Here is a 21580-nt window from a genome sequence, read left to right on the forward strand (position 1 = left end):
CAGGAGGCTCATCTATTGGAGGGCCGCAGATTCGGCATGCAGGATTGGATCCTGGTGACCACGGGTGCCAGCCAGAGAGGCTGGGGAGCAGTCACACAGGGAAGAAATTTCCAGGGAGTGTGGTCGAGCCTGAAAAAGTCTCTTCACATAAGCATTCTGGAACTAAGAGCAATCTACAATGCTCTAAGCCAGGCGGAACCTCTGCTTCAAGGAAGACCGGTGTTGATCCAGTCGGACAACATCACGGCAGTCGCCCATGTAAACAGACAGGGCGGCACAAGAAGCAGGAGGGCAATGGCAGAAGCTGCCAGGATCCTTCGCTGGGCGGAGAATCACGTGATAGCACTGTCAGCAGTATTCATCCCGGGCGTGGACAACTGGGAAGCAGACTTCCTCAGCAGACACGACCTTCACCCGGGAGAGTGGAGACTTCATCCAGAAGTTTTCCACATGCTATTAAACCGTTGGGTAAAACCAATGGTGGACATGATGGCGTCTCGCCTCAACAAAACACTGGACAGGTATTGCGCCAGGTCAAGAGATCCGCAGGCAATAGCTGTGGACGCGCTGGTAACACCTTGGGTGTACCAGTCGGTATATGTGTTTCCTCCTCTGCCTCTCATACCAAAGGTATTGAGGATTATACGGCAAAGTGGAGTAAGACTAGTGGCTCCGGATTGGCCAAGAAGGACTTGGTACCCGGAACTTCAAGAGATGGTCACGGACGATCCGTGGCCTCTACTTCTGAGAAGGGACCTGCTTCAGCAGGGTACTTGTCTTTTTCAAGACTTACCGCGGCTGCGTTTGACGGCATGGCGTTTGAATGCCAGATCCTAAAAGGAAAAGGCATTCCAGAAGAAGTCATTCCTACCTTGATAAAGGCAAGGAAGGAAGTCACCGCGAAGCATTATCGCCGTATTTGGCGAAAATGTTGCGTGGTGCGAGCAGCGGAGTGCTCCGATGGAGGAATTTCAACTGGGTCGTTTTCCTACATTTCCTGCAATCAGGATTGTCTATGGGTCTCAAATTGGGATCTATTAAGGTTCAAATTTCGGCCCTATCAATATTCTTCCAAAAAGAATTGGCCTCAGTCCCTGAGGTCCAGATTTTTATCAAAGGAGTACTGCATATACAGCCTCCTGTGGTGCCTAAGGTGGCACCGTGGGATCTAAATGTAGTTTTAGATTTCCTCAAATCAAATTGGTTTGAACCACTAAAGAAGGTGGATTTGAAATATCTCACATGGAAAGTGACTATGTTACTGGCCCTGGCTTCGGCCGGGAGAGTATCTGAACTGGCGGCTTTGTTTTATAAAAGCCCTTATTTAATTTTCCATTCGACATAGGGCAGAGCTGCGGACGCGTCCGCATTTTCTCCCTAAGGTGGTATCAGCGTTTCACCTGAACCAGCCTATTGTAGTGCCTGCGGCTACAGACGACTTGAAGGACTCCAAGTTGTTGGACGTTGTCAGAGCCTTAAAAATATACATTTAAAGGACGGCTGGAGTCAGAAAATCTGACTCGCTGTTTATACTGTATGCACCCAACAAGTTGGGTGCACCTGCTTCTAAGCAGTCGATTGCTCGTTGGATTTGTAACAAAATTCAACTTGTACATTCTGTGGCAGGCCTGCCACAGCCTAAATCTGTTAAGGCCCATTCCGCAAGGAAGGTGGGCTCATCTTGGGCGGCTGCCCGAGGGGTCTCGGCATTACTACTCTGCCGAGCAGCTACGTGGTCAGGGGAGAACACGTTTGTAAATTTTTACAAATTTGATACCCTGGCAAAGGAGGACCTGGAGTTCTCTCATTCGGTGCTGCAGAGTCATCCGCACTCTCCCGCCCGTTTGGGAGCTTTGGTATAATCCCCATGGTCCTTTCAGGAACCCCAGCATCCACTTAGGACGATAGAGAAAATAAGAATTTACTTACCGATAATTCTATTTCTCGGAGTCCGTAGTGGATGCTGGGCGCCCATCCCAAGTGCGGATTATCTGCAATACTTGTACATAGTTATTGTTAACTAATTCGGGTTATTGTTTAGGAAGCCATCTTTCAGAGGCTCCTCTGTTATCATACTGTTAACTGGGTTTAGATCACAAGTTGTACGGTGTGATTGGTGTGGCTGGTATGAGTCTTACCCGGGATTCAAAATCCTCCCTTATTGTGTACGCTCGTCCGGGCACAGTACCTAACTGGAGTCTGGAGGAGGGTCATAGGGGGAGGAGCCAGTACACACCACCTGACCTGTAAAAGCTTTACTTTTGTGCCCTGTCTCCTGCGGAGCCGCTATTCCCCATGGTCCTTTCAGGAACCCCAGCATCCACTACGGACTCCGAGAAATAGAATTATCGGTAAGTAAATTCTTATTATTATTCAAACCTTTTTGTGGTACCAAAACCAGATGGTTCAGTCAGGCCCATTCTGAACTTAAAATCACTAAACCCCTTTCTGAGGGAGTTCAAGTTCAAAATGGAGAGGTCGGTGATATTAGGTCTGGAGGAGGGGGAATTCCTGGTATCAAGGATGTGTACCTCCACATTCCGATTTGGCCGCCACATCAGGCTTTTCTCCGATTCGCACTGTTAGACAGTCATTTTCAGTTCCAGGCGCTGCTATTCGGCCTCTCCACGGCACCGAGGGTGTTCACCAAGGCGATGGCGAAGATGGTTCTCTGCAGACGGGGTTAATATAATCCTGTATCTGGACAATGCTAATAAAGGCATCGTCCAAGGAGAAGATTTTGCAGTCCATTGTTCTCACAACTCGTTGGATCCTGAATCTTCCAAAGTCACATTTGGAGTCGACCAGGAGGTTGTCTTTTCTAGGAATGTTCCTCGACACAGAAGTGCAGAGGGTGTTTCTTCCAGAGGAGAAAGCGTTGGTGATACAAACAATGGTCCGGGATGTCCTGAAGCCTTCCCGGGTTTCGATCCATCAGTGCATTCGCCTTGTGGGGAAGATGGTGGCCTGTTACGAGGCTCTACAGTATGGGAGGTTTCATGTTCGGCCCTTCCAACTGGATCTCCGGGACAAGTGGTCGGGATCTCATCTACAGATGCACCAGAGAATACGGCCGTCGCCAAAAGCCAGGATTTCACTCCTCTGGTGGCTGCAACTACCTCACCTTCTGGAGGGCCGCAGGTTCGGGATTCAGGACTGGGTCCTTCTAACCACGGATGCAAGTCTCCGGGGCTGGGGCGCAGTCTCTCAGGGGGAAACCTTCCAAGGAAGGTGGTCAAGTCTGGAATCCAGCCTGCCAATAAACCTTCTGGAACTAAGAGCTGTCTACAACGGTCTTCTCCAAGTGGCCCATCTTCTGCAAGATCGAGCCATTCAGGTGCAGTCGGACAATGTAACGACGATGGCTTACATAAACCGACAGGGAGGAACGAAGAGCAGAGCTGCAATGTCGGAGGTAACAAGAATCATCCTTTGGGCGGAAAAACACGCGTTGGTGCTGTCAGCAATCTTCATTCTGGGAGTAGACAACTGGGAAGCGGACTTCCTCAGCAGACACGATCTCCATCCAGGGGAGTGGGGACTCCATCCGGATGTAACAGATCTTTGGGGTGTACCTCAAATAGACATGATGGCCTCTTGTCTCAACAAGAAGCTTCGGCAGTATTGTTCCAGGTCGGTGTACACGTTTCCTCCACTTCCACTCATTCCAAGAGTTCTAAAACTCATAAGGAGAACAAAAGTTTAGGCAATCCTCATTAATCCGGACTGGCCAAGAAGGACTTGGTACGCGGATCTTCTGGATCAACTGCTAGAAGAGCCGAGGCCTCTTCCTCTTCGGGAGAACCTGCTGCAGCAGGGGCCGTTCGCTTATCAAGACTTACCGCGGCTACGTTTGACAGCATGGAGGTTGAACGCCAGATATTCGCTCGGAAGGGCATTCCGAACAAGGTTATTCCTACCCTGATACAGGCTAGGAAAGTCAAAGAAGTTTTGTACGGTGGAGTTCCAACTGGGACTGTTTGTCCGCTTCCTGCAAGCAGGTGTGGATATCAGGTTGGGATCCGTAAAGGTCCAGATTTCAGCCCTATCCATTTTCTTTCAGAAACATTTGGCTTCCCTCCCTGAGGTTCAGACTTTTCTGAAAGGGGTTCTGCACATCCAGCCTCCCTTTGTGCTGCCTACCGCGCCCTGGGATTTTAACGTGGTATTGCAGTTCCTCCAATCGGATTGGTTCGAGCCTCTACGGAGGTTGAGGTCAAGTTTCTCACATGGAAGGCTGTCACTTAGTTGGCCTTAGCTTCTGCTAGACGTGTGTCAGAGTTGGGGGCTTTATCTTGTAAGAGCCCCTACTTGATCTTCCATGAAGATAGAGCTGAGCTCTGGACTCGTCAGCTGTTCCTTCCGAAGATTGTGTCGGCATTTCATATCAACCAACCTATTGTTGCTACTGACCCCTCAATTTCATCAAAATTGGATGTTGTAAGAGCTCTTAAAATCTATGTGAAGAGGACTGCTCGTCACAGAAAATAGGACTCTGTTTGTCCTGTATGATCCCAAGAAACTTGGTTGTCCTGCTTCTAAGCAGACGACCTCTCGCTGGATCATGTTCACTATCCAGCATGCATATTCTATGGCAGGATTGCCGTGTCTTACGTGTGTTAAGGCCCACTCTACTCGTATGGTTGGTTCTTCCTGGGCGGCTGCCCGGGGTGTGTCTGCTTTACAGCTTTGCCGAGCGGCTACTTGGTCTGGGTCGAACACGTTTGCAAAGTTCTACAGGTTCGATACTTTGACCAAACTTCAGGTCCTCAGAGGCCAATCAGTTCTGCAGGAACCTCCGCGCTCTCCCTCCCGTTCTGGGAGCTTTGGTACATTCCCATGGTACTAATGTGGACCCCAGCATCCTCTAGGACGTAAGAGAAAATAGGATTTTAATTACCTACCAGTATATCCTTTTCTCGTAGTCCGTAGAGGATGCTGGGCGCCCGCCCAGCGCTTCGTGATCCTGCAGTGGTTACTTAGTTCAGTACTGCTTAATTCTTGGTTAAGTACTGTTTTGTTACTAGGTAAGTAATATTGCTCAGTCGTTGCTGATGTTTCAAGCTAGTTAGCTTGGTTTGCCTTGTGTGTGAGCTGGTGTGAATCTCGCCACTATCTGTGTAAAATCCTTCTCTCGAAGTTGTCCGTCTCCTCGGGCACAGTTTCTAGACTGAGTCTGGTAGAAGGCGCATAGAGGGAGGAGCCAGCCCACGCTCTCAAACTCTTAAAGTGCCAGTGGCTCCTAGTGGCCCCGTCTATACCCCATGGTACTAATGTGGACCCCAGCACCCTCTATGGACTACGAGTAGAGGATTTACCGGTACGTAATTAAAATCTTATCACTCTTACAGGGTTATTGGACAATTATTGTTCACATTGAAGGTTATTGAGGCAGAAAGTACCATGCTAAAATGAGATACATAAATTGTATGGAACAACCTGACTTGCTCATCAGTGGTGATGAAAGGTTCAAGAGAAACTTTCCCTTTATCAGATGCAGCATCTGAATGTTGGAATGGTATCTTTTCTCCATGAAGTGTCACTCTTGATGCCAGTCATCCATCACTAATATAGGAAAATTGAGCTTGCCAATGATTTAAAAAATAAAATATCAACAATAGTAAGAGCAGTTGTAACCCTGCTTCTCAAAAATCTTCTAATTGCGTTTTTTTTCTCTCCTAGGGAGACAGAAGGGGTTCCAAGCACAGCCATCCGAGAAATCTCTCTCCTAAAAGAACTTAATCACCCAAACATAGTCAAGTAAGCAAATTTTCTTGCATATATCTATGACTTTAATGGCTTGTAAACACCTTGAAATTTTCCAAGCCTATCCTATTCGAGTAAACAGATGGAAAAAGCTTGCTCATTGTTCCTGTCTATATATTATATATAGATATATAACATGGTACTGTGCAAAGGTTCTGGGCAGGTGTGGAACAATTGCCGTAAAGTAAGAATGCTTTCAAAAATAGAAGTATTAATAGTTTTATCAATTCACAACATGCAAAGAAGAGAAATCAAATTCAAATAAATATTTGGTGTGACCAAACTTTGCCTTTAAACAGCATAAATTCTTCTAGGTACACTTGCACTCAGTTTTTGAAGGAGCTCAGCAGGGAGGTTGTTCCAAACATCTTGGCGAACTAACCACAGATCTTCTGTGGACGTAGGCTTGCTCAAATCCTTCTGTGTTTTTTTTTTCATGTAATCCCAGACAGACATGATGGTGATGAGATCAGGGCTTTGAGGGGGCCATATCAACACTTCCAAGACTCCTTGCTCTTCTTTACTGTGACGATAGTTCTTAATGACATTGGCTGTATGTTTGAGTTTGTTGTCCTGCTGTACAATAAATTTGGAGCCAATCAAATGCCTCCATAATTGTACTGCCTGATGGAAAAGTACCTGCCTGTATTTCTCAGCATAGAGGACACCATTAATATTAACCAAATCCCCCAACTCCATCTGCTGAAATGCAGCCCCACACTTGCAATGAGCCTCCACCATGCTTCACTTTTGCTTGCAGACATTCATTATTGTACCGCTCTTCAGCCCTTTGGCTAACAAACTGCCTTCTGTTACATTCAAATATTTCTAAGTTTGACTCATCAGTCCAGAGCATCTGCTCCTATTTCTCTATCATCCATAAGGGATACTGGGGTCACTTAGTACGATGGGGTATAGTTGTGGCCAAAGGAGCCGGTGCACTTTAAATTCTTCCAACAGGGTGTGCTGGCTCCTCCCCTCACTCTGGAGCGCCAGAGGATTTTTTTTTCAATTTAATGTAAACATTTATTATTTTCAGGTAGGCTGTTGGGCAAAAGCCTACCTGCACTGAGGGAGACTGTTGCTGGGGGTCCTGCTATTTATATTGCAGCAGTAGCCTCCCAAAGGCCTGTTATTGCAGGCTGTTGGGTGACTCACGCCATACATAGTTGAGCAGGTAACCTTCAGGAGGGCCTAACTGGGGATAAGTCCCTGGCTGAAATGGTGATGCTGATTCAGCATATCCAGGAAGCTGCTCGTTTCCTCTGTGAAACCTAAAAAGGCTTAGGCATTATAAATGCTGGTACTTCTACCATGGCGGTTCCTGCACGCAGGGCGCTGTGGCTATGTCAGTGGGTGGCGGATGCAGAGTCAAAACAGAGTGTAGAGGCTTTGCCTTTCACAGGAGATTGGCTATTTGGGGGTGAGTTAAACACATGGATTTCAAAGGCTACGGCTGGAAAATCCACGTACCTCCCGTCTGCAGCTAGACGCTCTTACATGGGGCCTTTGCTGCAGTCCTTTCGGACCGCAAGGTTTAAGGGAAAAGCCAGAAGTGCCACCAGAGGTAAGCCTGCCACCACAAGAACTCTGGACCAGGACATCAGCTCTGTCTTCTCTAAATCCTCAGCATGACAGTGTCCCTCCGCTCATGGGGGGATCTCGGGGTGGGAGCTCGTCTGAGATTCTTCAGCCTGATTTGAGAATGCTCCTGCCAGGATACTTGGGTGAAAGACTGGATCTCCCAGGGCTACAAACTGGAGTTCGAATGCTCTCCGCCTCACAGGTTTTTCAAGTCTGGCTTGCCGGCTTTGAAGACATGTGCCTTACGCTGCAGGAGGCCATTCAAAACTTGGTTTTGACTCAAGTCATTGTTCCAGTGCCACTGCAACATCGGGGCGAGGGATATTATTACAGCCTTTTTGTGGTACCAAAACCGGATGGTTCAGTGAGGCCCATTTTGAACCTCAAATTGTTAAACCCATATCTGCGGGTTTTCCGGTTCAAAATGGAGTCTTGGAGAGCAGTGATCTCAGGTCTGGAGGAGAGGGTGTTCTTCGTCTCTCTGGACATAAAGGACGCGTACTTCCATATTCCGATATGGCCGCCTCATCAAACCTACCTCAGGTTTGCTCTGCTGGACAAAAACTATCCGTTCCAGGCACTACCCGTCGGCCTATCCACGGCTCCAATGGTGTTCACAAAAGTGATGGCGGAAATTTATGTTCGAACTCAGGATTCAGGGAGTGAACATTAAGGGTAATTCAGACCTGATCGTAGCAGCACATTTGTTAGCAGTTGGGCAAAACCATGTGCACTGCAGGGTGGGCAGATATAACATGTGCACAGAGAATTAGATTTGGGTGGGGGTGTGTTCAAACTGAAATCTAAATTGCAGTATAAAAATAAAGCAGCCAGTATTTACCCTGCACAGAAACAATATAACCCACCCAAATCTAACTCTCTCTGCAAATGTTATATCTGCCACACTTGCAATGCACATGGTTTTGCCCAACCTCTAACTAATTTGCTGCTGCGATCAGCTTTGAATTACCCCCATTGTCCCCTAGCTGGACAGTCTTTTGATAAAAGCGAGATCAAAGGAGTAACTGTTGGACAGCATCTGCCGCACTACAACATTGTTGTTGTTACACCATGGTTGGATTCCAAAAATCCCACCTCGAGCCAACCCAGCGTCTCTAGTTCCTAGGGATGATCTTGGACACGATGGCTCAGAAGGTCTTCCTTCCTATGGACAAGGCAAGGACGCTTCAGGAGTTGGTTCGAGCGGTTTGCAGCCAAACCGGGTCTCTGTACATCTTTGCACCCGCCTATTGGAAAAGATGGTGGCATCCTTCGAGGCCATTCAGTTCGGCAGATTCCATCCGAGGACATTCCAACTGGATCTCCTGAAGAAATAGTGGGGTTCGCATCTGCAGATGCACCAGGTCATATGTGTCTCACTGCAGGCCAGAATCTCTCCTGTGGTGGTTGCAGCCCTCCGACCTCATGGAGGGTCGGAGCTTCGCGATCCAGGATTGGATTCTCTTAAACACGGACGCGAGCCTTCGAGGTTGGGGAGCGGTCACTCAAGGGGCACAGTTCCAAGGCAGGTGGTAAAGTCACTAAGCCGTTCTTCCAATAAACATACTGAAACTCTGGGCGATCTACAGTGCTCTGCTGCAGGCGTCTCACCTGCCTCAAGGTCAAGCCATTCAGGTTCAGCCGGATAACGCCTCAGCTGTGGCGTACGTCAATCGGCAGGGAGAGACAAAGAGCAGGGCCTGCATGCGTGAGGTATCCAAGATACTCCTCTGGGTAGAAAGAAATGCAAGGGCAGTATCGGCCATATTCATTCCGGGAGTGGATAACTGGGAGGCGGGCTTCCTAAGTCGTCACGACCTACACCCAGGAGAGTGGGGTCTCCATCCGCAGGTATTTCAACTAATAACAGATCGGTGGGGTTGTCTGCAGATCAATCTGATGGCCTCTCGACTCAGCAACAGGTTTCTGTGCTATTGTTACAGGACAAGGGACTCTCTGGCGGCGGCAGTGGATGTGCTGACAACGCCGTGGGTTTACCAGCTGGTGTACCTGTTTCTCCAATTCCGTTGCTCCCCAGGGTTCTAAAAAGAATCAGAAGGGAGTGAGTTCAGGCAATTCTCATTACCCGTACTCACGGCGGCTTTGTTTAATGGCGGTAGCGCGAAACCTTCTAGCTGAGAGAGGAATTCCGGACAAGCTTATTGCAACCATGATTCAGGCCAGAAAAGCTGTCACGTCAAAGCATTACCACCATATCTAGAAACGTTATGTCTCCTGGTGTGAGGGCCGAAGGTATCAGGATTTCAACCTGGGGAACTTTTTGCGTTTCTTGCAGGCTGGTGTGGATATGGGCCTAAGATTGGGCTCCATAAAAATTCAGATCTCGGCCTTGTCCATTTTCTTTCCGAAGACATTGGCTGCTTTACCTGAAGTTCAGACGTTCCTACAGGGTGTCCTTCGCATCCAGCCTCCCTTTGTGCCGCCCACGGCACCTTGGGATCTCAACGTGGTTTTGATCTTTCTCAAATCCTATTGGTTTGAACCACTGGTGTCGGTTGAGGACAAGTTCCTTACCTGGAAGACTGTTATGCTATTGGCATTAGCTTCAGCTAGGCCCGTTTCGGAACTTGGAGCTTTGTCCTGCAAGAGTCCATACTTGGTCTTTCATGAGGACAGAGTGGAACTCGGGACTTGTCAGTAGTTCCTGCCTAAGGTGGTTTCTGCATTCCACCTGAATCAGCCTATTGTGGTTCCGTCGGCTTCCTCCACTTCCTCAAACCCTAAGTCCTTGGATGTGGTGCGAGCCCTGAAGATTTGTCAAGAGGACGGCTGCTGTCCGGAAATCGGATTCCCTCTTTGTGCTGTATGATGCTTACAAGAAGGGTTGTCCTGCTTCAAAGCAGTCAATTGCCCGCTGGATTAGGCTTACTACTCTGCAGGCCTACACTACAGCGGCCTTGCCGGTTCCTCGGTCTATCGAGGCCCACTCTAGTAGGTCGGTGGGTTCTTCCTGGGCGGCTGCCCGTGGTGTTTCGGCCTTGCAACTATGCTGGGCCGCTACCTGGTCAGGGACAAACACGTTTGTCAAGTTATACAGGTTTGATACCCTGGCCAAAGAGGATATCCAATTCAGACATATGGTTTTGCAGACGTCTCCGCATTTTCCCACCTGTTCTGGGAGCTTTGGGACATCCCCATCGTACTAAGTGACCCCAGAATCCCTTATAGATGATAGAGAATATAGGATTTTAATTACCTACCGGTAAATCCTTTTCTCATTTTCCATAAGAGATACTGGGCGCCAGCCTCTGTGCTTCGACCTTTTTGCAAGTTTGTTCTTGTTGAAGTTGTTTGACTCGGCTATTGTGTTCTGTTTCACTGGCTGTTAGTTTGTTTTGCGGTGTGCTGGCTCGTTAATCTCACCAATAGTTGTCTTGTCATGTTTCCTCCTGTCAAGTATGTCCATCCCCTTCGGGCACAGTTTCCTAGACTGGGCTGCGGGGGAGGGCATAGAGGGGAGGAGCCAGGACACCCTGTTTGAAGAATTTAAAGTGCACTGGACCCCATCTATACCCTCATCGTACTAAGTGACTCCAGTATCCCTAATGGACTCCGAGAAAAAGAATTACCGGTAGGTAATTGAAATCCTATGTGTTATTCTTTCTGCACCCTAGTTCCTATCTTTTCTTGCATAGTTGAGTCGCTTGGCCTTGTTTCCACGTAGAAGATATGGCTTTTGGCAGCAATTCTTCCATGAAGACCACTGCTGGCCAGACTTCTCCAAACAGTAGATGGGGTGTACCTGGGTCCCACTGGTTTCTGACAATTCTGAGCTGATATCACTGCTGGACATCTGATTTTGACGGGAAGTAAGCAGGATGTCTTTTATCTGATGCACTATGTTTCCTTGGCTGACCACTGCATCTACGGTCCTCAAAGTTGCTTGTTTCTTTGTGTTACAATGCTGAGAAATACAGGCAGGTACTTGTCCATCATGCATATCAGACTCCAAATTTATTGTGCAGCAGGACGACTCCTCCAAACATACAGCCAATGTCATTAAGAACTATCTTTACAGTAAAGAACAATGAGTCTTGGCAGTGATGATGTGGCCCCCTCAGAGCCCTGATCTCAACATAGAGTCTGTCTGGGATTGCATGAAAAGATAGAATGATTTGAGCACGCCTACATCCACAGAAGATATGTGATTAGTTCCCCAAGATGTTTAGTACAACCTCTGTCGAGCTCCTTCAAAAACTGTGTGCAAGTGTACCTAGAAGAATTGATGCTGTTTTTAAGACAGTGTGGTCGCACCAAATATTGATTTGATTTAGATTTCACTTCTGTTCACTTTGCATTTTGATAATGGATAAAAAAGAAACTATTAATAATTAAATTTTTTAAAGCATTCTTACTTTGCAGCTTTTTTTCTCTAACGTCCTAGTGGATGCTGGGGACTCCGTAAGGACCATGGGGAATAGACGGGCTCCGCAGGAGACTGGGCACTCTAAGAAAGATTTAGTACTACTGGTGTGCACTGGCTCCTCCCTCTATGCCCCTCCTCCAGACCTCAGTTAGAATCTGTGCCCGGAAGGAGCTGGGTGCATTTTAGTGAGCTCTCCTGAGCTTGCTAATAAGAAAGTATTTTAGTTAGGTTTTTTTATTTTCAGAGAGCTTCTGCTGGCAACAGACTCTCTGCTACGTGGGACTGAGGGGAGAGAAGCAAACCTACTAACTGCGGCTAGGTTGGCTTCTTAGGCTACTGGACACCATTAGCTCCAGAGGGATCGAACACAGGAACTTAACCTTGGTCGTCCGTTCCCGGAGCCGCGCCGCCGTCCCCCTCGCAGAGCCAGAAGACAGAAGCCGGCGGGTTGAAGCAAGAAGACGTCAAAATCGGCGGCAGAAGACTCCTGTCTTCGTATGAGGTAGCGCACAGCACTGCACCTGTGCGCCATTGCTCCCACACTAACCCACACACTCTGGTCACTGTAGGGTGCAGGGGGGGGGGGGCGCCCTGGGCAGCAATTGAGTACCTCCTGGCAAAAGCAGCATATATACAGCTGGGCACTGTATATATGCATGAGCCCCCGCCATTTTTTACACCAAATCGCGGGACAGAAGCCCGCCGCTGAGGGGGCGGGGCTTCTTCCTCAGCACTCACCAGCGCCATTTTCTCTCCACAGCTCCGCTGAGAGGAAGCTCCCCAGGCTCTCCCCTGCAGACTCACGGTAGAAAGAGGGTACAAAGAGAGGGGGGGCACATAAATTTAGCGCATTAATCATATATACAGCAGCTACTGGGTAAACACTAAGTTACTGTGTAATTCCTGGGTTATATAGCGCTGGGGTGTGTGCTGGCATACTCTCTCTCTGTCTCTCCAAAAGGCCTTGTGGGGGTCCTGTCCTCATATAGAGCATCCCCTGTGTGTGTGGTGTGTCGGTACGCTTGTGTCGACATGTTTGACGAGGAGGGCTATGTGGAGGCAGAGCAGGTGCAGATGAATGAGGTGTCTCCGCCGACGGCGCCGACACCTGATTGGATGGATATGTGGAAGGTGTTAAATGATAATGTAAACTCCTTGCATAAAAGGTTGGATATAGCTGAAGCCTTGGGACAGTCGGGGTCTCAGCCCATGCCTGATCCTACAGCGCAGAGGCCGTCAGGGTCTCAGAAGCGCCCACTATCCCAAATTGTTGACACAGATATCGACACGGATTCTGACTCCAGTGTCGATGGCGATGATGCAAAATTGCAGCCTAAAATGGCTAAAGCCATCCGCTACATGATTATAGCAAAGAGGGTTTATATGTTTGGGGAGAAAAAGCAAGAGGTGACTTTTCCCCCTTCACATGAGTTAAATGAGTTATGTGAAAAAGCGTGGGATTCTCATGATAGGAAACTGCTGATTTCCAAAAGGTTACTTATGGCGTATCCTTTCCCGCCAACGGACAGGATGCGCTGGGAATCCTCCCCTAGGGTAGACAAAGCTTTGACACGCTTATCTAAGAAGGTGGCCCTGCCGTCACAGGATACGGCCTCCCTAAAGGATCCTGCGGATAGGAAGCAGGAAGGTATCATGAAGTCTGTTTATACACATTCATGTACTCTACTGAGGCCGGCAATTGCGTCGGCCTGGATGTGTAGTGCTGTAGCAGCATGGACAGATACTCTGTCTGAGGAACTGGATACCTTGGACAAGGATACTATTTTGCTAACCCTGGGGCATATAAAAGACGCTGTCCTATATATGAGGGATGCCCAGAGGGACATTTGCCTACTGGGCTCTAGAATAAATGCAATGTCTGTTTCTGCCAGAAGGGTCCTGTGGACTCGGCAATGGACAGGTGATGCCGACTCTAAAAAGCACATGGAGGTTTTACCTTACAAGGGTGAGGAATTGTTTGGGGACGGTCTCTCGGACCTAGTTTCCACAGCTACGGCTGGGAAGTCAAATTTTTTGCCATATGTTCCCTCACAACCTAAGAAAGCACCGTATTACCAAATGCAGTCCTTTCGATCACAAAAAAGCAAAGTCAGAGGTGCATCCTTTCTTGCCAGAGGCAGGGGTAGAGGAAAGAAGCTGCACCATACAGCTAGTTCCCAGGAACAGAAGTCCTCCCCGACTTCCACTAAATCCACCACATGACGCTGGGGCTCCACAGGTGGAGCCGGGAGCGGTGGGGGCGCGTCTCCGAAATTTCAGCCACCAGTGGGTTCGCTCACAGGTGGATCCCTGGGCCATACAGATTGTGTCTCAGGGATACAAGCTGGAATTCAAAGTGATGCCCCCTCACCGTTACCTCAAATCGGCCCTGCCAGCTTCCCCCATGGAAAGGGAGGTAGTGTTAGCGGCAATTCACAAGTTATATCTCCAGCAGGTGGTGGTAAAGGTTCCCCTCCTTCAACAGGGATGGGGTTACTATTCCACAATGTTTGTGGTACCGAAACCGGACGGTTCGGTCAGACCCATATTGAATTTAAAGTCCCTGAACATTTATCTTAAAAGATTCAAGTTCAAAATGGAATCGCTCAGAGCGGTGATTGCAAGCCTGGAAGAGGGGGAATTTATGGTGTCTCTGGACATCAAGGATGCTTACTTGCATGTCCCCATTTATCCACCTCATCAGGAGTACCTCAGATTTGTGGTACAGGACTGTCATTACCAATTCCAGACGTTGCCGTTTGGTCTGTCCACGGCACCGAGAATATTTACCAAGGTAATGGCGGAAATGATGGTGCTCCTTCGAAAGCAAGGAGTCACAATTATCCCATACTTGGACGATCTCCTCATAAAGGCGAGGTCCAGAGAGCAGTTGCTGATCAGCGTAGCACACTCTCAGGAGGTGTTGCAACAGCACGGCTGGATTCTGAATATCCCAAAGTCGCAGCTGATTCCTACGAAGCGTCTGCCCTTTCTGGGCATGATTCTGGACACGGACCAGAAGAAGGTGTTTCTCCCGGCGGAGAAGGCTCAGGAGCTCGTGACTCTAGTCAGAGACCTCTTAAAACCAAAACAGGTGTCGGTGCATCACTGCACGCGAGTCCTGGGAAAGATGGTGGCGTCATACGAAGCCATTCCCTTCGGCAGGTTCCATGCGAGGATCTTTCAGTGGGATCTGTTGGACAAGTGGTCCGGATCGCATCTTCAGATGCATCGGCTGATCACCCTATCCCCCAGGGCCAGGGTGTCTCTTCTGTGGTGGCTGCAGAGTGCTCACCTTCTCGAGGGCCGCAGGTTCGGCATACAGGACTGGGTCCTGATGACCACGGATGCAAGCCTCCAAGGGTGGGGGGCAGTCACTCAGGGAAGAAACTTCCAAGGGTTGTGGTCAAGTCAGGAGGCTTGTCTGCACATCAATATCCTGGAACTAAGGGCCATATACAACGCCCTGAGTCAAGCGGAGCCTCTGCTTCGCAACCAACCGGTGCTGATTCAGTCAGACAACATCACCGCGGTGGCTCATGTAAACCGCCAGGGCGGCACAAGAAGCAGGGTGGCGATGGCGGAAGCCACCAGGATTCTTCGTTGGGCGGAGAATCACGTGCAAGCACTGTCAGCAGTGTTCATTCCGGGAGTGGACAACTGGGAAGCAGACTTCCTCAGCAGGCACGACCTCCACCCGGGAGAGTGGGGACTTCATCAAGAAGTCTTCACGCAGATTACATATCGATGGGAACTGCCACAGGTGGACATGATGGCATCCCGCCTCAACAAAAAGCTAAAAAGGTATTGCGCCAGGTCAAGGGACCCTCAGGCGATACCTGTGGACGCACTAGTCACACCGTGGGTGTTCCAGTCGGTCTATGTATTTCCTCCTCTTCCTCTCATACCCAAGGTGCTGAGAATCGTAAGAAAAAGAGGAGTGAGAACAATACTCATTGTTCCGGATTGGCCAAGAAGGACTTGGTACCCGGATCTGCAAGAAATGCTCACAGAGGACCCATGGCCTCTGCCTCTCAGACAGGACCTGTTGCAACAGGGGCCCTGTCTGTTCCAAGACTTACCGCGGCTGCGTTTGACGGCATGGCGGTTGAACGCCGGATCCTAGCGGAAAAAGGCATTCCGGATGAAGTTATTCCTACGCTAATAAAGGCTAGGAAGGACGTGACGGCAAAACACTATCACCATATATATGTCGAAAATATGTTGCTTGGTGTGAGGCCAGGAAGGCCCCTACAGAGGAATTCCAGCTGGACCGGTTCCTGCACTTCCTACAGTCAGGAGTGACTTTTGGCTTGAAATTGGGGTCCATAAAGGTCCAGATTTCAGCCCTATCCATTTTCTTTCAAAAAGAACTGGCTTCTCTTCCTGAGGTTCAGACGTTTGTGAAGGGAGTGCTGCATATTCAGCCCCCTTTTGTGCCACCAGTGGCACCTTGGGATCTCAACGTGGTGTTGGGTTTCCTGAAATCCCACTGGTTTGAGCCACTTAAGACCGTGGAGCTAAAGTGTCTCACGTGGAAAGTGGTCATGCTATTGGCCTTAGCTTCGGCTAGGCGTGTGTCAGAATTGGCGGCTTTGTCATGTAAAAGCCCCTATCTGGTTTTCCATATGGACAGGGCAGAATTACGGACTCGTCCCCAATTTCTGCCAAAGGTGGTGTCATCTTTTCATTTGAACCAACCTATTGTAGTGCCTGCGGCTACTTGTGACTTGGAGGATTCCAAGTTGCTTGATGTAGTCAGGGCTTTGAAGATTTATGTGGCCAGAACGGCTGGAGTCAGGAAAACTGACTCGCTGTTTATCCTGTATGCATCCAACAAGCTGGGTGCCCCTGCTTCAAAGCAAACTATTGCTTGCTGGATCTGTAACACGATTCAGCAGGCTCATTCTGCGGCGGGATTGCCGCATCCAAAATCCGTAAAAGCCCATTCCACAAGGAAAGTGGGCTCTTCTTGGGCGGCTGTCCGAGGGGTCTCGGCATTACAGCTTTGCCGAGCAGCTACTTGATCGGGTTCAAACACCTTTGCAAATTCTACAAGTTTGATACCCTGGCTGAGGAGGACCTTGTGTTTGCCCATTCGGTGCTGCAGAGTCATCCGCACTCTCCCGCCCGTTTGGGAGCTTTGGTATAATCCCCATGGTCCTTACGGAGTCCCCAGCATCCACTAGGACGTTAATGAAAATAAGATTTTACTCACCGGTAAATCTTTTTCTCGTAGTCCGTAGTGGATGCTGGGCGCCCGTCCCAAGTACGGACTTCTTCTGCAATACTTGTATATAGTTATTGCTTAATAAAGGGTTATGTTATGTTGGCATCCGTTTGTTTGATGCTCTGTTGTTGTTCATACTGTTAACTGGGTATGTTATCACAAGTTATACGGTGTGATTGGTGTGGCTGGTATGAGTCTTAGCCTGGATTCCAAAATCCTTTCCTTGTAATGTCAGCTATTCCGGGCACAGTTTCCTTAACTGAGGTCTGGAGGAGGGGCATAGAGGGAGGAGCCAGTGCACACCAGTAGTACTAAATCTTTCTTAAAATGCCCAGTCTCCTGCGGAGCCCGTCTATTCCCCATGGTTCTTACGGAGTCCCCAGCATCCACTACGGACTACGAGAAATAGATTTACCGGTGAGTAAAATCTTATTTCTCTAACGTCCTAAGTGGATGCTGGGGACTCCGTCAGGACCATGGGGAATAGCGGCTCCGCAGGAGACAGGGCACAAAAAGTAAGCTTTTAGGATCACATGGTGTGTACTGGCTCCTCCCCCCTATGACCCTCCTCCAAGCCTCAGTTAGGTTTTTGTGCCTGTCCGAGCAGGGTGCAATCTAGGTGGCTCTCCTAAAGAGCTGCTTAGAAAAAGTTTTTTAGGTTTTTTATTTTCAGTGAGTCCTGCTGGCAACAGGCTCACTGCATCGAGGGACTTAGGGGAGAGAATTTCAACTCACCTGCGTGCAGGATGGATTGGATTCTTAGGCTACTGGACACCATTAGCTCCAGATGGAGTCGGAACACAGGTCTCACCCTGGGGTTCGTCCCGGAGCCGCGCCGCCGACCCCCCTTACAGATGCTGAAGATTGAAGGTCCGGAAACAGGCGGCAGAAGGCTCTTCAGTCTTCATGAAGGTAGCGCACAGCACTGCAGCTGTGCGCCATTGTTGTCACACACTTCACACCAGACGGTCACGGAGGGTGCAGGGCGCTGCTGGGGGCGCCCTGGGCAGCAATATATAATACCTTTTATGGCAAAAGAATACATCACATATAGCCATTAAGGCTATATGTATGTATTTAACCCATGCCAAATGTCTAAAACTCCGGGAGAAAAGCCCGCCGGAATAGGGGGCGGGGCTTATTCTCCTCAGCACACAGCGCCATTTTCCTGCTCAGCTCCGCTGTGAGGAAGGCTCCCAGGACTCTCCCCTGCACTGCACTACAGAAACAGGGTAAAACAGAGAGGGGGGGCATATTTTGGCGATATTTTTATATATTTAAGCGGCTATAAGGAACAACACTTATATAGGGTTGTTCCCATATATATATTATAGCGCTTGGGTGTGTGCTGGCAAACTCTCCCTCTGTCTCCCCAAAGGGCTAGTGGGGTCCTGTCTTCGATAAGAGCATTCCCTGTGTGTCTGATGTGTGTCGGTACGTGTGTGTCGACATGTATGAGGACGATGTTGGCGTGGAGGCAGAGCAATTGCCGATAATGGTGATGTCACCCCCCAGGGAGTCGACACCGGAATGGATGGCTTTGTTTATGGAATTACGTGATAATGTCAGCACATTACAAAAATCAGTTGACGACATGAGACGGCCGGCAAACCAGTTAGTACCTGCCCAGGCGTCTCAGACACCGTCAGGGGCTGTAAAGCGCCCTTTACCTCAGTCGGTCGACACAGACCCAGACACAGACACTGAATCTAGTGTCGACGGTGATGAAACAAACGTATTTTCAAGTAGGGCCACACGTTATATGATCACGGCAATGAAGGAGGCTTTGCATATCTCTGATACTACAAGTACCACAAAAAGGGGTATTATGTGGGGGGTGAAAAAACTACCTGTAGTTTTTCCTGAATCGGAGGAATTAAATGATGTATGTGATGAAGCGTGGGTTAACCCAGATAGAAAAATGCTAATTTCAAAAAAGTTATTAGCATTATACCCTTTCCCGCCAGAGGTTAGGGCGCGCTGGGAAACACCCCCTAGGGTGGATAAGGCGCTCACACGCTTATCAAAACAAGTGGCGTTACCGTCTCCTGATACGGCCGCCCTCAAGGATCCAGCTGATAGGAGGCTGGAAACTACCCTGAAAAGTATATACACTCATACTGGTGTTATACTGCGACCAGCCATCGCCTCAGCCTGGATGTGCAGTGCTGGGGTCGTCTGGTTGGATTCCCTGACTGAAAATATTGATACCCTGGATAGGGACAGTATTTTATTGACTATAGAGCAATTAAAGGATGCTTTCCTTTATATGCGAGATGCGCAGAGAGATATTTGCACTCTGGCATCGAGAGTAAATGCGATGTCCATATCTGCCAGAAGGAGTTTATGGACGCGACAGTGGTCAGGTGATGCGGATTCCAAACGACATATGGAAGCATTGCCGTATAAAGGGGAGGAATTATTTGGCGTCGGTCTATCGGATCTGGTGGCTACGGCAACTGCCGGAAAATCCACTTTTTTACCTCAGACCCCCTCCCAACAGAAAAAGACACCGTCTTTTCAGCCGCAGTCCTTTCGTTCCTATAAGAACAAGCGGACAAAAGGACAGTCATATCTGCCTCGGGGCAGAGGAAGGGGTAAGAGAGGGCAGCAAGCAGCCCCTGCCCAGGAACAGAAGCCCTCCCAGGGTTCTGCAAAGCCCTCAGCATGACGCTGGGGCCTTACAAGCGGACTCGGGAACGGTGGGGGGTCGACTCAAGAATTTCAGCGCACAGTGGGCTTGCTCACAGGTGGACCCCTGGATTCTACAGGTAGTATCTCAGGGTTACAGGTTGGAATTCGAGAAGTCTCCCCCTCGCCGGTTCCTAAAGTCTGCTTTGCCAACGTCTCCCTCAGACAGGGCGACGGTATTGGAAGCCATTCACAAGCTGTTTGCTCAGCAGGTGATAGTCAAGGTACCCCTCCTACAACAGGGAAAGGGGTATTACTCCACGCTATTTGTGGTACCGAAGCCGGACGGCTCGGTAAGACCTATTCTAAATCTCAAATCTTTGAACCTGTACATACAAAAATTCAAGTTCAAGATGGAGTCACTCAGAGCAGTGATAGCGAATCTGGAAGAAGGGGACTTTATGGTGTCCCTGGACATAAAGGACGCTTACCTGCATGTCCCAATTTGCCCTTCACATCAAGGGTACCTCAGGTTCGTGGTGCAAAACTGTCATTATCAGTTTCAGACGCTGCCGTTTGGATTGTCCACGGCACCTCGGGTCTTTACCAAGGTAATGGCCGAAATGATGATCCTTCTACGAAGAAGAGGCGTATTAATTATCCCTTACTTGGACGATCTCCTGATAAGGGCAAGATCCAGAGAACAGCTGGAAGACGGAGTAGCACTAACCCAACTAGTGCTGCAACAACACGGGTGGATTCTGAATTTTCCAAAATCTCAGTTGACCCCGACGACACGTCTGCTGTTCCTGGGAATGATTCTGGACACGGTTCAGAAAAAGGTGTTTCTTCCGGAGGAGAAAGCCAGGGAGCTATCCGAACTTGTCAGGAACCTCCTAAAACCAGGGACAGTGTCTGTGCATCAATGCACAAGAGTCCTGGGAAAGATGGTGGCTTCTTACGAAGCGATTCCATTCGGCAGATTCCACGCACGAACTTTTCAGTGGGATCTGCTGGACAAATGGTCCGGATCGCATCTGCAGATGCATCAGCGGATAACCTTATCGCCACGGACAAGGGTGTCTCTTCTGTGGTGGTTGCAGAGTGCTCATCTGTTAGAGGGCCGCAGATTCGGCATACAGGACTGGGTCCTGGTGACCACGGATGCCAGTCTGAGAGGCTGGGGAGCGGTCACACAAGGAAGAAACTTCCAGGGAGTATGGTCAAGCCTGGAGATGTCTCTTCACATAAATATACTGGAGCTAAGAGCGATTTACAATGCTCTAAGTCTGGCAAAACCCCTGCTTCAGGGTCAGCTGGTGTTGATCCAGTCGGACAACATCACGGCAGTCGCCCACGTAAACAGACAGGGCGGCACAAGAAGCAGGACAGCAATGGCAGAAGCTGCAAGGATTCTTCGCTGGGCGGAAGATCATGTGATAGCACTGTCAGCAGTATTCATTCCGGGAGTGGACAACTGGGAAGCAGACTTCCTCAGCAGACACGATCTACACCCGGGAGAGTGGGGACTTCATCCAGAAGTCTTCCACATGATTGTGAACCGTTGGGAAAAACCAATGGTGGATATGATGGCGTCCCGCCTCAACAAAAAACTGGACAGGTATTGCGCCAGGTCAAGAGATCCTCAGGCAATAGCTGTGGACGCTCTGGTAACACCGTGGGTGTTCCAGTCAGTGTATGTGTTCCCTCCTCTGCCTCTCATACCAAAAGTACTGAGAATTATACGGCAAAAGGGAGTAAGAACGATACTAGTGGCTCCGGATTGGCCAAGAAGAACTTGGTACCCGGAACTTCAAGAGATGCTCACGGAGGATCCGTGGCCTCTACCTCTAAGACGGGACCTGCTTCAGCAGGGACCGTGTCTATTCCAAGACTTACCGCGGCTGCGTTTGACGGCATGGCGGTTGAACGCCGAATTCTAAAGGAAAAAGGCATTCCGGAAGAGGTCATTCCTACACTGG

At 49.2% G+C, this 21580-nt stretch overlaps 1 protein-coding gene across 1 annotated transcript in view; it reads left to right on the plus strand.

Annotated features, from left to right (window-relative positions):
* CDK2 (cyclin dependent kinase 2) overlaps positions 1 to 21580 on the plus strand; it is a 197753-nt gene that overhangs the window by 80057 nt on the left and 96116 nt on the right. The window contains exon 2 of the mRNA XM_063952608.1: positions 5683 to 5760. Coding sequence (XP_063808678.1) covers positions 5683 to 5760 — 78 coding nt within the window. The remainder of the gene's footprint in view (positions 1 to 5682; positions 5761 to 21580) is intronic.

Source organism: Pseudophryne corroboree, chromosome 2, assembly GCF_028390025.1.
Source record: "Pseudophryne corroboree isolate aPseCor3 chromosome 2, aPseCor3.hap2, whole genome shotgun sequence".
Lineage (NCBI taxonomy): Eukaryota > Metazoa > Chordata > Amphibia > Anura > Myobatrachidae > Pseudophryne > Pseudophryne corroboree.